The sequence below is a fragment of the Artemia franciscana genome, chromosome 20 (assembly GCF_032884065.1).
Source record: "Artemia franciscana chromosome 20, ASM3288406v1, whole genome shotgun sequence".
Classification (NCBI taxonomy): domain Eukaryota; kingdom Metazoa; phylum Arthropoda; class Branchiopoda; order Anostraca; family Artemiidae; genus Artemia; species Artemia franciscana.
In genome coordinates, this window is record NC_088882.1 from 22,022,176 (window position 1) to 22,037,072 (window position 14,897).

General features: G+C 37.2%; 1 protein-coding gene across 1 annotated transcript in view; it reads right to left on the reverse strand.

The window, feature by feature from the left end:
* The window catches only part of LOC136039901 (CDP-diacylglycerol--glycerol-3-phosphate 3-phosphatidyltransferase, mitochondrial-like), a 42,636-nt gene that overhangs the window by 2,289 nt on the left and 25,450 nt on the right, over positions 1-14,897 (reverse strand). The window contains exons 6-7 of the mRNA XM_065723889.1: positions 13,992-14,121; positions 10,133-10,234 (exon numbers count right to left, since the gene is read on the reverse strand). Of these exons, the coding sequence (XP_065579961.1) occupies positions 10,133-10,234; positions 13,992-14,121 (232 nt within the window). The remainder of the gene's footprint in view (positions 1-10,132; positions 10,235-13,991; positions 14,122-14,897) is intronic.

Here is a 14,897-nt window from a genome sequence, read left to right on the forward strand (position 1 = left end):
GCTAGCCTACTTTGTATAAAAAAAAAAAAAAAACAACAGAAAAACATCAGTACATAAGTGAAATATTAAAACATTGCCTACAGCGATGAACCAAAGTGGTCTGTCAAATAAAATGAGTACAATGAATAAAAATGAGTACTTAAGTACACAAACTAAAGTACATAAGTCGGTAATATAAGAAAAATGAATAAAAATGAGGGCATAAGTAAAAACACAAGTACATTATAAAAAACATAGACCGATGATTCCAAGTGACCTGTCAAATAAAAATGAAACAACACAACTAACATAACAATACAAATGACACATTAATGTGATGCATTACAAATTTCACTCATTTATGATTTCAACAAACGCTGGCACAAAGCACTTTCTGTAAAGCTCAGTTCTTGCATTAATAGGATTTAAAAACGAGATTTTTTGTGCTTTTGATCGGAGTAAACGGGTCTTTAGAGGGCAATAAGGGGCTGAAAGTATACATTGAAAGCCTGAGTTACAACACAGATTATTTCCAAAATTGGTACAAAGAGTAACACGTAGGGCTGCCAATGTAGGTAGGCAGAATTCCTTGAGGAGGAGAATGTAAGTCAATTTGTCCAGACCGTAAATTATTCTCAGGGCTCTCTTCTGGATAATTTCTAGCCCATCGGACTGATCCACCGTAAGACCAGAATGCCACCCCAGGTAAGCATACTCAAGCTGTGGACGGATAAAATAAATATAAAGGCAGAGGATATGTGCTTTTGGGCATGAAAATTTAGCAAATAGCTTAAGGAGAGATAGAGGTGTGCTGGCCTGTTTAACAATAGAGCAAATGTGGGCCTTCCATTTCAAATCGCTAGTCAGTGTGACCCCTAAGAGTTTAGTTTTTGTTGTAATTATTTCATAAGGTATTGGGGTTATAAATAATGGCTTTGGTTTAAGAAAATTAAAGGTCATTTATATGAGATTTATTGAAGTTAACTTTCATTTTTGACTGGGCTGCTTCACTTGCAACGTCTTCAAGAATTTCCATTGCACTGCTCTTAGTATTTCTTCTGCACTTTTCAAGCAATGACATATCATCCACAAACTTCCATAGATCAGCTGATTCATTAGCAAGACTGTAATCATTACCAAAAATATTAAAGAACCTAAGAACGTACCCTGCGGAACTCCGTAAGATATAGGGGGTGAATCAGAATCAACTTTTTTGTACTTAACAATTTGACTCCTATTTGACAGAAAAGATGCAATAATATTCACAAGAAAATGGGGTATATTAAATTCATCCAGCAATTTTTCAACTAAAACATTATGACTAACCAGATCAAAAGCATTTTAGAGGTCAATTAAAAGGAGATTTAGCCAGGTATCTGGCTCGTCAAGTAATTTATATACAGTATCGAGGAGACTGACCAGGTAATGTATTGTTGATAAGCCTTTTATGTTTCCGGATTGTTGTTCATCAATAAGTACAAGGATCGTCTTTTTCAGCCAATCTGCTAAGAAACTCATACAGTTTAGAGAATATTGGTGTTGAGGTAATTGGTTGGACTCGATAAAAATCCTTTCTTTTGTATGGGTGTAATGTATCATTTTTTCAGCACTTAGAAAATGAACCACTTCTAGTTATTGTATTAAAAATATTTAATAAAGGTTTTGATAACTTATCAGGAAATACTTCTACTAAATCAATTGGAATGTCAAGGGGGCATATTGAAATTCTCTTTAGTTTATGTATTTCTGCCTCAACGTCAACAGGCTACAGGGATATCCTAGTCTGGTGCTGGTGGGCAGCGAATATTATATGAGAGAGCAGGGATAGTTTGTATAATAGCGGCAAGGTGTTTATTTAATGCGTTAGCTGTAGTTTCAGGGGGAACATCAAGATTAAAGTCAACATTTTCGACTGTTTTACCACTATTTTTCTCGACTGTATTATAACACTGCTTCAGCCGTGCTTTAAAGAGTCCATTTACTTTATTACGGTAATACTGGGCTGAAGCTTTCCGAATCTGCTTTTTATAGATTTCTTTAGTAGGTTAGCTTCTTCAGTTTTTCCTTGGCGGGACAGTCTTAACTTTTGTCGGATTAAACTTTTTATTGCATCATTTACATACGGCTTATCACTAGAGCATCTTTTCTTTTTGACCTCTGGAAAATGAAGTAAATAACTATTGATAAGTTTTTCTTGGAAAAGTTAGGCTTTCTTATTCGATTCGTCGGCAGCAAATACATCTCCCCATTGTTCTTCTGAAAGCTATTTTCCAAAATTGAGCAGACCACTATCAGTAATTGATCGATACTTAAATACATCAAATTTATACTCACGGATATGATCTTGTATCAGATTTAGCGAAAGCGTAAAATGGTAACTGCCACCAAGTCGGGGGAGGGAATTGGGTGTTTGATAGAATTCATGCATGATTGTACAAATAATGTCAAGGGAGGCGCCAACTTTTGTGGTTGGGATATTAAGAATTTGTTTTGAATTAGCTTCCCGACAAAGATGGCTTGTAAAAAAGATGAATGTATTTATTAAAATCTAAGGGGGAGGGGGATTTTTTCCAATATTTTTCAATGGGAGTACCAAAAAAGCCATTTTTAATTGAAAACAAACAAAAAACACGGTTTCCGAAATTGAAGGGGGAGAAGGCAAAAAATCTTGGCTGTGGGCAGTACTCCCCTACTGATACCATCGGAACAAAAGTGAAATGAAAAATTGAGAAAAAAAAAACAGAAAAAGTAAAAAAGACGAAGTATTCAAGTAGACCAAACAGGGAAATTACGTAGCAAGCTCGGGAGCCCAAGCAAAGAGAAGACGTTCTGCACTACCTGAAGAGCAGCTTTGTCAGAAGGTGCAATGGCGCTTGGAACTGACTCCGAAAGCTTGTCACCTCAGAGAGCCCATCTCAAAAGAAAATTCAAAAGACGCAACCTCCCCCCTCCAAAAAAATTTGGTAATTGAATTGGTTGACTTACATATCAGCCCCTTTATTTTTAGCGGTCCAGCACCATAAATTTATAGAGAACATTTTTTTTCCAATGCTCCATAATTCATTGGTTACATTCCATTAAATTTTTCGGTAATAATTCCAAAAGCCAATTATCAATTGTAACACTATTCTTTAAAGAGAAGTAAAACACCATTTCGATTAAAACTGCAAAAAAAAGTAAAAACTATGCAACTTCGGTGACATTTATTACTATTTATAAAGTAAATTGGATGCTTTTAGAACATAGCCAAAATGGCCTATGTTGGGGCATCGGTGCTTAAAAAATACCAGCCCCCCCCCCCAAAAAAAAAAAACAACAACAAAACAGTACAAAAGCACATATTTAGTCCTCAATATATGGATCGCACAAACTCGCATCAAGCAAAGAAATGGGGATATTCAAGTCGTTCATTCATTCAAAAAAAAAAAAAAAAAAAAAAAAAAAAAAAAAAAAAAAAAAAAAAAAAAAAAAAACACTAAACTGAAATTTATCCTCTTGGCTTTATGGAAATTATGAATAAAAGGAAGATTTTATGTTTAGACTTTTTATACTTAGCGCTACCTATGCCACAATGTAGAATGCCTTATTTTGTACGCATTTTTGGGCCTAGGGACTCAAACCATTTGGGTTTAGGATACAAGTTCCGAAATTTCCAATGAATATGACATTAGTACCTTACAAAAAGCCACAATGACTATTTATGGATTTTATAAATACTAATCAAAAATTCAGCATCAAGATATTCGCAACAAAGTCATTTTCAATTGCGTCATATAAATTTAATGGTAAGAAGTTTCCTCAATTTCTAAGACAGTCGGAAAAAATCTTGAAACAACCTTCCATCATAACTACAGTACAAATATAAATAAAATATGCAGAATTGCCTTTAAGATCAGATGAACAGAAAGTGGTAAGAATGAAGAAATTAAACTAAAAATGAACAGAAATTGTGGATCCAAACTTAAATCGAGCATAAATCACCACAGATAAGAGTGATGTTGCGACTTCTCAGCCTTAAAAAAGGTTGGATTGAACTATCATTTCCACTTTTATAAATACTAAATAAATGGCTTAAGTTGAAACTTTCATTAATCGAAATGAATATCTATATATTTGAAAGATTTGAACTTACAAGCGATAAAATGGTGACAAAAATATTTTGCTTCTTACAAAAATAAAATTAATGGATTGTTCATATGAATTGATATTGGAAAAAAAGAATTCTGGTATGCCGCCGTGGAAAAAGTAGGGTAGCATATGGGCTATGTCACTTGGTAGTTTGCACGGCCAAGTGAAATTTATTGCCAGATTTTGAACTTTGTAGGCATTTTTGACAGCTTTTTTTTCCATACCTGCCGGTACCTTAGAGCATACTTTAAGTTTTGATAATATAGTAAAAAACTTTAACTGCAAATATATATTTCACTTTCAGTAAAGCGTAACTGAAATCCCAGCCTTCTACGAGGATTTGAGGAGTGGCAATACTATATTTATCTATCGTATTATCTATTCATTTTAAGTTTTTCTTTATTGTTCGCTGAAGTTTCCGTTCTTTTTCAGTGAAGTTTCCTTATTCAAAGTAATTTTGAACCATTTTCGGTTTGACATTTTATATTAGCTAATTATCTATTGCCGTTTTAAGCTAAAGTTTGATCTTTAAATTTCACAGAAAAACATTTTTAATTAACTTATAGTCAGAGCGCCAGATTCTGTATCTCGCTTATTTCGATTAGTACCCATGCCGGAAGGTACAAAAATGTTAAGGGTGGATTTCATGGTAGTCGGCCATGCTGAAAACGAATATCGTAGGGCGCATGTTCGCCGTTGGGGCGTTTCTGAGAAATAGGCCAAAAACACCAAATATGGCCTATAATAAGGTTCGATGATTCTAATCTTTTTTTACAGATAAGATTGGTCAAATCCAGCGTACCCTTACATCAATAGAAAGAAGAGATTTGTGGCTACACGAACTTGATTTTTGTTTGTAAAAAAAATTAAAAATAGTACACTTTTTGCTGCAATTTTAAAAAAAGTCAGATTTTTTTCAACAAATTTCTAACAGAAAAATTAAAAACTCGAAATTTTTTCAAGATAAAGTTTTTTTTTTTATATTAAAAAAGAAAGCCCGTTTGATTCCAAACACATTGAACTAAGAAAAAAAGTTTAAATTATTATATCTGGGGGGTCTGCAACTTTTTTAGCGAGTGTACCCGATAATATGAATTTTGTTTAGTAACCTGCTACCTAGCGGGAAGTTGATTGATAAGCTAAGCAGAAAAAATTGACCAGCAGAAGATTAAAAAGAAAAGTGAGTCAGGTAGGCCAAGATAAAAAAAAAAAAAAAAGTTACTTCAGGTTGATTCAACATGTGATTCTGACGCAAATACTGATTTGCTGATGGATGATAATGAAGAATATGGCACAAATTTGGAAGATCAAAAAACAATTTTTAAAAAAATAGAATTTTTAAAAGCACTTTTGGTGTTGTAAAGTTGGCTGGAAAAATGAGTGTAAATTTTTTTTTGCAGAAGTAAGAGACTTAATGTAAGTAATTTACAAAATTAAATATCACAAGAAACTAGGTGATACTGACTAATTTAGATTTATAAGGACTGATAAAAAGGCATGTTACATTGATCAATCAGATTTAGTATTGGAACTTCCAGTTCTATTGAAAATGCTTGTCAAATGGAACATCTGTGATTTGAAACTGATTAGTCAATATTTAATCTAATATCTTGCTTTTCCTTCATGAAGCACCAAACAACCATGCAACGGTCGAAAAATCTCTGCGAAATTTCACGGCGATAAGTAAAGCTGTCGGATGTGACGATACGGTGGTCACGCAAGATCTCTTCATCTATCAGCCAGCACAGGGAGTGAAAAGTAAATACCCGGATGACTTCAAAAACATAATCCTACGGATGGGAGACTTCCACCTCCTGCTCAACTAACTCAAGGCAGTTGGTAAGATAATGGACAGCTCCGGACTCGAAGAGATTATAGTGCAGGCAAAGCTGCTGCTACCTGGTACATGCGAAAAGGTATTTCAAGGGAAAGGCTACTACCAAGATATCAATGCCTACTGCATAATGTACGAGGTCTTGCTAGCCCTCTACTGGGAGTCCTTGGAAGAGTATTACTCCGAAGCACAAGAAGACTTCACTTCAGAATTGCACTTCAGAAGGCAAAAGATACCTTGATCACTTTGGCTCCCATAATGAATGCCTTCAAAACCCTTAGAAATGCGTCACCCACGTTTGCTTTCTGGCGGCAGTTCTTGGAAATACGTGAAATAGCGATGCAATTAAATCATCCTGAACGAGACTGTGACTGGGAGTCTCATTTGACAGCAACTGCTCGGGTGTTGCCATACTTGGTGGTGGCTGACCATCCTCAGTATACAAGATGTCTCATACAGTACCTATATGACATTCGAAGTTTACCACAAGCCTTTCCTGATGTACACAGAAGGCTCATGAAAGGATACTTCGCAGTGAAAAGAACGCACACCAGGTTTACGGCCACCTGTTCCGATTAGATACTGGAATGTACAGTGAACAAGGATGCAAAGACGACGGCCGGAATAATAGGAGAACAAATGGATGAGAGACAGACTGAAGCTTGGATTCTTACCTTACCGATTTCCGCTGCCATCAGCAATGGTTTCCTGCAAGTAGTCAACGTATCCACAGAGACATTGAAATATCATGAAGACAATCAGTCGACGACGACGCGATTACAACTTTCACGACATAGAGTTCGAGACATTTTCACTACATGTGGCAATCCGTTCAGCAGAGTGGACTTCGACCTAGTGAATATTGTGACGTCAGAAGTTGTAGACGATGAGAAGATTGTTTCTGATATTACTTGCGTAGCCACAAAAGGAAAAGAGGTGGTTGAGGACTTTCTGTGCAACGCGAAAGACGATGTGAAAAAGGTTGTAATCCGAACTTTCCCTTCAGAGAGAAAAACTCAGAAAGTGACTGGTGTCCCTAAAACCGATATCCTGAACTCTGAAGTAACAGCCTTAAAGAGAATCATTACTGCTCAGTTGAGCTACGACGAAGAAAAGGAGAAAGCCGATGCAAAGATCCTCACAAAAGAGATTCTTCCTTTTCCTCCATCCATCTTTGAACATCTTCCGCAACAATCAACCAAGACATCCTCTGGCTGAAAAATGAGGGCGGGGAACAAAGCTGTGCTGTTGAACTGGCTAAGAAAAAAGGAGGACTTTCAGCTTGGCCGGCCACTTTGAAATCCAAAGAAACAACATCAGCTACAGTACACATCATTGACCTAATGTCCAAGATAAGGTCATATCGGCCTGCCAGGTTTGAAACTGTCAAATCCATCGCGGAAAGATTGCTTCTATCATTGCTGAATTATCTTCCACTGGGTATTCCTGAAGTCCACATTGTCGCACATCGGTACAACAGGCTATTTGGGAAGCTCACGGACACGGAAGAGTCGACCTCTATGAAATCAGCATGCAGACTCCGACGAGGGAAAGGGAAAAACCTCAAGAATTCCGCTCTTAGCACAATTGAAGAATGGGATGCCGTACTTGCAAGCTAAGCGTCTAAAAGCCGGCTCCTCGAAATTTTGTATGAAGCCTGGGAGCACATGAGTAATCAGCTTCCGAACACACTCAACCTTTTTCTCTCAGGTGGGTTCAAGGAGAGATTCAAAGTGTCTCTGGTTAAGCGTGGTTGCTGTCCAACTTTACCAGAACATTGTTACTACGAAGAATTCTTGTCCTCCAGCCACGAAGAGGCTGACCAATGCCTTATGACACATGCCAAGTACGCTAGCAGTTACGCTTGTAGCATCGTAGCATCGTTGTGCATGCCAACGACAAAGACGTGGCAGTAGCCTGAATTAATTTTTTTGAAGAGCTTCAAGCTGGAGGACTGAGCGAACTTTTCTTGAAGTTCCCGACTTACATTATTCCAGTAGGCCTACACGAGCCGGCGGATGGAGTCCACTTGTTCAAAGAGGAGCAGATTATGTTACCGTTCGTGCACTGTCTGCCAGGTTGTGACACAACGAACTTTTTCTTCGGCGTCGGGAAAGCTTCTTTCTTAAACATCGCGGTGTCTCCAAATTTTGCCTCAAAAATGTTGTCTGTGACAGAGCAGATCCAGGATGCAGAAGGGAAGCTTTCAGTCGACGCGTTTCGAGAATTGTACGACCTATCAAAATTCCTGATCATTGTAAACAGTACGGTAAACAGGCCGGATTCAATTCACTGGCCAGTGTAAGGGCTTACATTCGGTGCCACAAACAAGATGTGAAAAGACTTCCACCTTCTGACGACACCTTCGAACCATGCATACGAAATGCCATATTCGCTACATGGATAATCTTGTCATCAGTAAAGGCTCGGCCAAGCATTCCAGATCCACTTCTCCTTGGATAGAAGATGGCTGAAGGGGGAGTAGATGCGGTCGTCTCAAACTGTAAAGAAGCATCAAGCTCAGAATCTTACTGCAGATGTAAAAGTGGAAGATGCAGGAAAGACTGTAGCTGCTCAAAAATGAAAGGATGCTGCAGCTTATGCTCCTGCCGCGGAACGAGGAGGGCATGCAGGGAGTCTGACCTTGCCCCATCTGAATTCTCGGAAAAAGAAAATGAGGAATATTTTTGAAAATTTTATTTGATACCTTTTACTTTTAATTAAAACAGGTCCATAATCAGTTACTATTACCCAATTTTACGGGCAGGCCGAGTAAGACAACTCCAATCCATGAAGCCAATCCATCTGGGAGGCAAAATTCTTCTATGTAGTAAATAGCTCAGTCGTATTACTGGCAAATCAGGTCCCAAAAAGGTAATTGCAGACGCTTTAGTACACCAGAAAACATATTCGTCCATTTCTAAAAAAAAAAAAAAAAAAAAAAAAAAAAAAAAAAAAAAAAAAAAAAAAAAAAAAAAAAAAAAAAAAAAATCAATATTTTTTTAAGCATATTTTTAAGTAAATTTTAAAAATTTTAAACAGTTATGAAATTTGAAGTATTCCTACCCTTTGAAGAAAAAAAACGTCCTTTTTCACGATACGGCTAGTGATCATTTCAGTGACACTACAAATAAAAATCGCAGACCTTTTAGAGATAAAAATAGTTTATATGTTTTTAGCTCAAATTGTACGGAATTGAATACACTTTCTTTTCGAATATGGAAAAAAAAATTTTGCCTTGAAGAAATTTCGAGTTTTTAGCCTTTCTTTGAGATATTTGTTGAATTTTACAGCACTTATTTTGAAACTGCAGTAAATAGAGAAAAAATAGTTGTATTTTTCAATTTAAAAATCCTATTCTTGTGGATCTAGATCTCTCCTTTCGATTGATATAACATTACGCCAGATTCCTCAGCCCAATAAGTCGCAAAAAATCCTGAATCGTCACACGTAGTTATAGGCTAATTTGACGGTTTTGGCCTATATCTCAGAAATGCCCCAACGGCGAACATGCGCCCTACGATATTCGTTTTCAGCATGTTCGACTACCCTAGGATCCGTCCTCAACATTTTTGTACCTTCCGGCATGGGTGGGTGCACGATACAAAATCTGGCTCTCTGACTATTACATTGGATGACAAGTTCCATTAACTATAAAAGTGGACTTTAATAATAGCGAAACGTGGTAGAAACAATAGTAGTGGGGGCAGTCTTAGAAAACCTGATCGGAACAGTCACATTGAAAAAAGTCGTGCTGGAAGTATAAATGGGAAATCCTGGCAGTAGCAGTCGTGAGGATTCTTCTTTGTATGGAAAATAAATATCACTCGCAGATTTATGCACATACCACTTTTTGAATTGGTATTCTTTACTGAACTTTCGACTTTAAACAAGAAGAGTAGAACTCAAGTCCTAGCGCTACTGTTTATCATACGAATTGGGTATTTATTAGGTTGGATGTCGTTTTCATCCCAAGCTTCGGAGTTCCATTATTACAGCCCTCTTATTCTGTTAGGTAATTAGGAATGGTTATTGCAGCTAGGAATGAGATAGAATTCTAGTGACTTATTAGGAATGGTTAAGGGTTTATATTATCGCATAACAGTCCAGCACTTTTTGTCATATTTAACCCAATATCCCTAAAATGCTTTCTAGCAACGATGAAAAAAAAAGTGAAACTTAAGCCATTACCTCTGGATGTGCAGTCAAAATTTCAAAGCTAGCAGGTGAACGATCAATAATAGTATCTATATATTCTTCAGTCAAATTGAAATATCCACTAGCTAGCTTTACCTAAAATCAATAGATTTCACATTAGTAACTCAGATAAACTATTTTCTTTGCCTTGCCAAAAAAAGATACACAACGTAAACATCTTATTTAAGGACAAAGATAACATTAGCACTAATCTTTTTATGGCACTTGGTATCTACCAATTGATATAAAGCGATCGCAAATTCTGTCGGTCGGTCGGTCTGTCTGTCTGTCAGTTTTGTTACCTTAGGCACTTCCAGGTAAGCTAGGACGATGAAATTTGGCAGGCGTACCAGGAACCAGACCAGATTAAATTAAAAATTATCTTTTTCCCGATTCGATCATCTGGGGGGGGAGTGGAAGGTCGTTAAATCGGAAAAATTTGAAAAAATTAGATATTTTTTACTTACGAATGGGAGATCAGATCTTAATGAAATTTTAAATTTGGAATTTTAAATTTGGTCTCAGAGCTCTCATTTTAAATCCCGACCGGATCCGGTGGCATTGGGGGAGTTGGGGGGAGGGAACCTAAAATCTTGGAAAACGCTTAGAGTGGAGGGATCGGGATGAAACTTGGTGGGAAAAATAAGCACAAGTCCTAGATACGTGATTGACCTAATCAGAACAGATCCGCTCTCTTTGAGGGAGATGCGGGGGAGGGTGGATTCTGAAAAATTAGAAAACATGAGGTATTTTTAACTTACGAAGGAGTGATCGGATCTTAATGAAATTTCATATCTAGAAGGATCTCGTAACTCAGATATGTTATTTTAAATCCTGACTGGATCCAGTGTCACTGGGGGGAGGGGGAACCGGAAATCTTGTAAAACGCTTAAAGCGGAGAGATCAGGACGAAACGTGGTGGGAAGAATAAGCACAAGTCCAAGATACGTGACTGACATAAGTGGACCGGATCAACTCTCTTTATTGGAGTTGGGGAGGGGGGAGTAATTCGGGAAAAATAGAAAATATGAGGTATTTATAACTTACGAACGAGTGATCAGATCTTAGTGAAATTTATTATTTAGAAGGATCTTGTTCTTTAGAACTCTTTTTTTAAATCCCGACCAGATCTGGTGACATTGGGGGGGGAGGGGGTTGGACGGGGACACCGGAATTTCTGGAAAACGTGAAAATAGAGTTATCTTACGAGTGGGTGATCGGATCTTAATGAAACTTGATATATAGAAGAATCTTATGTCTCAGATGCTCCGTTGTCAATTCGAATCGGATCCGGAGACATAGAGGGTTGGAGGGGGGAAACAGAAATCTTGGAAAACGCTTAGAGTGGAGAGATCGGGATGAAACTTTATGGGTAGAATAAGCAAATGTCGTAGATACGGGATTAACGTAACCGGACTGGACCCGCTCTCTTTGGGGGACTTAGCAGGTGGGGTTCAGTGCTTTGGCGAGTTTGGTGCTTCTGGGCGTGCTAGGACGATGAAAATGGGTAGCCGTTTCAGGGAGCTGCACAAATTGACTTAATAAAGTGGTTTTCCTCGATCCAACCATCTGGGGGGGGGTTGAAGGAGAGGAAAAATTAGAAAAATTGAGGTATTTTTAACTTGCAAGTGGGTGATCGGATCTAAAGGAATTTGATATTTAGAAGGACCTCGTGACTCAGAGCTCTTATTTTAAATCCCGACGGGCATTAAGTCTCTGATTTTCCTTTTGAATCAATCTAGTGATTCTTAGAATTTTGCAAGAGCTCATACCATATGAGCTCTTGGATCTTCCAACCTCGTCACAAGTGCCATATGAGCTCTCAAGGCTTGCTTAAAGGCTTTTCTTTCGTTATTTCCTTGGAGTGGGTGTACCCAGGACAGTTTGGACCTGCTTAGTTTTGACTCGGCCGTCTATTATCCTGGTTATGTGTTACTCACATTTTATTTTAGTTTTTTCATTTTTTTTACATTTCGCCCACTTTAACAGGTCATGGAGCCTCTTTGGGGCTTAGTGTCTTTTCTGATGTGAATTTTAACATGAATAAAACATTCTTGTTTTATTGAAAATATCAACCAATAATTCATGGTCCTCAAAAAACTCACAGACCAATATAAAAAAGAAAAACAATGAATTATATCGTATACTAATGAGCAGAAAAAAAAAACTTTGCAAGACTTGCGAACATAAGAAAGAAAAGGAGGAATCCCTCCTCCCACTCCAAAAACGTTCTAATGGACTCTTTGAAAAATTATGGCCTATAAATACACTTTTTGTATTTTAACTCTCTCAACCGCTGGAAAAATAATCCCTCAGTCTCCAAGGCTAGGGCCCGTGTGCTCCTATATGCTTTGTCAATATAGTCTAGTTATTTTTTGTTTTCTCTGTTGTATGTGCAAATGAATAAATAAAAAAAAGAAAAAAAATCATTTTTCTCTTTATAAACGACATAATGTAGCTGTGTTTAATGTGAATGAATTAGACAATCATTTTTATATGAATTTACTAAACTCGTTTTCGTTTAATGTGTTTAATAGCCTGTTGGGAAATGTTTAGTTTTGATTGTTAGGAAAATTATTTATCAACAATAGACAGGTATTGATCTTAGTTTGGATATTCACAGACCTTGGCCAATTGATTTGAAAAATTAATGCAGTGAAGAATGATTGTTCTCTTTTCTTTTTTGCTTCTCCAACATCCAGTTGGCTATCTCCAAGCCACTTCTTTTCCAAATTCCCAACTAATTACAAAGGGAAGAAGAAACACGCAAACCACTTCTCTTCCAAACTCCGATTAGCTATAAGGGAAGGTCCTAAGCCTCTTCTTTTTCAACTTCTGTTATTCTTAAAGTAGAAGACGGAAATACCCAAGTTACTTCTTTTCCAACCTCCAATTGGATCTAAAGGGTAGACGGAAACCCAAACCTACTTATTTTTCAACCTCAAATTATTAATAAATGGAAGATGGAAATCGAATAGCCACTTCCTTTTCAACCTCCTATTGGCTATAAACGAAAGACAGGAAGCCCCACGCCACTTCTTTTCCAGCCTCGGATTGGCTATAAAGGAAATACGGAAACCACCAAACTACTTCTTTTCCAGCCTCCGATTGGCTCTAAAGAGAAGACGGAGACCCCCAAGCCAATTCTTTTCCAAACTCCAATTGGCTATTGAGGGAAGACGAAAATCGAATAGCCACTTCTTTTTCAACCTCCTATTGGCTATAAAGGAAAGACAGGAACCCCCAAGCCACTTCTTTTCTAGCCTCGGATTGGCTATAAAGGAAATACGGAGACCTCCAAGCCAATTCTTTTCTAACTTCCAATTGGCTAAAAAAGAAAAATGAAAACCATCAAGCTACTTCTTCTCAAGCCTCCGATTGGCTATAAAGGAAAAGACAGAAACACACCATCTCTACTTTCCCAACTTCTGATTGGCTACAAAGGAAAGACGGAAACCCCCAAGCTACTTCTTTTCCAACCTTATAATTTTCCAGCTATAAAGGAGACGAAAACCTCCAACCCACTCCTTCAATTCTAGAGAAAAAATGGGGGGTCACCTGGCGTCAAACCAAGGCTATGTGGTGCGTTTTCTCTACAGCAAAACAACGGATGTACACCAATTCCCCAAGCAAATCCAAAAATTTAACCAAACATTTACCGTCCAAAAGGCAATAGCAGCTGCTTTTCCGACCCAAAAATGTTTATTGTGGAGTTTACGCAGTCAGGAGCAACAATTACTATAGATTATAATTTTGAAACTTACCTGTGAGGGGGAAAATAAGTCATCTTTAGAAAAATGGTTTAGTGCTGACTATGACAATATTATTAACATACTAAAAGTGAAACGTCTACCTTAGAATCCCGAGGTACTGATTCAAAAAGACGTGTAGTGAAACGACTATCTTGATTTATTGAAAAAGTTGACATTTGTACTAATGGAAATATCCAAGTATCTGAGACTGTAGGCTCTGAAAGCGAGGATCTAAAAGACAAAATACGTGACCATAGTTAAGGTAATTGACATTTTCTGGACATTGGGGCATCTTTTTTGGCTAGAACCAATAATTTGCCAAAAGATTACGTCTACAACCTAATTAAAACGGTTATTTTTTTTCGAAAGACAACATATTCTTTCCAATATCGGGTGATTAGCTTTTCGGACTTATTTATTCTTTCAGCAGCTTTGGATATATACCCTATAATGCAGTAAGATGAACCATGTGAACTATGTGTATAAACATAGTACTTGATAGTCAATATTGGTAGTTAACTAGCAGCGTAATATTTATATTTAACTGGCAAATATTGTAGCAGTATTTAGGGACATTGTCACACACAATAAAATTATTTAAGGAACATTTTACACTGTTTTCGAAATAGCCCTGTAAATGCATTGACAGAAAATTACATAAAACGTATTTCTTATTCAACTTGTCACTACCAGGCCTATAACTAAAAATTTTTTCACAGTCTAAGCCAGTTAATTAACTATTTTAGCATTTGATCTTTAATATCAGTACCTGAGTTTCTCGAGAACAAAAATTTTCCCTCCATTTATTTCTCTGACCCTGTGTTCACATTGCCTAGCTTTCATCTAAAAGTATAAGGTTTGCAGTATTCCACTAACTCCGTCAATGCAGTCCAAAATTTATGCGTCGGTAGCTGAAAAGAGTCACTTTTATCGAAAGAGTTGATTTTACCAGCCGTTTGGTTGTCCTATGCCGACAAGTCAAATATTGATTTTACTGTACTAAGCAA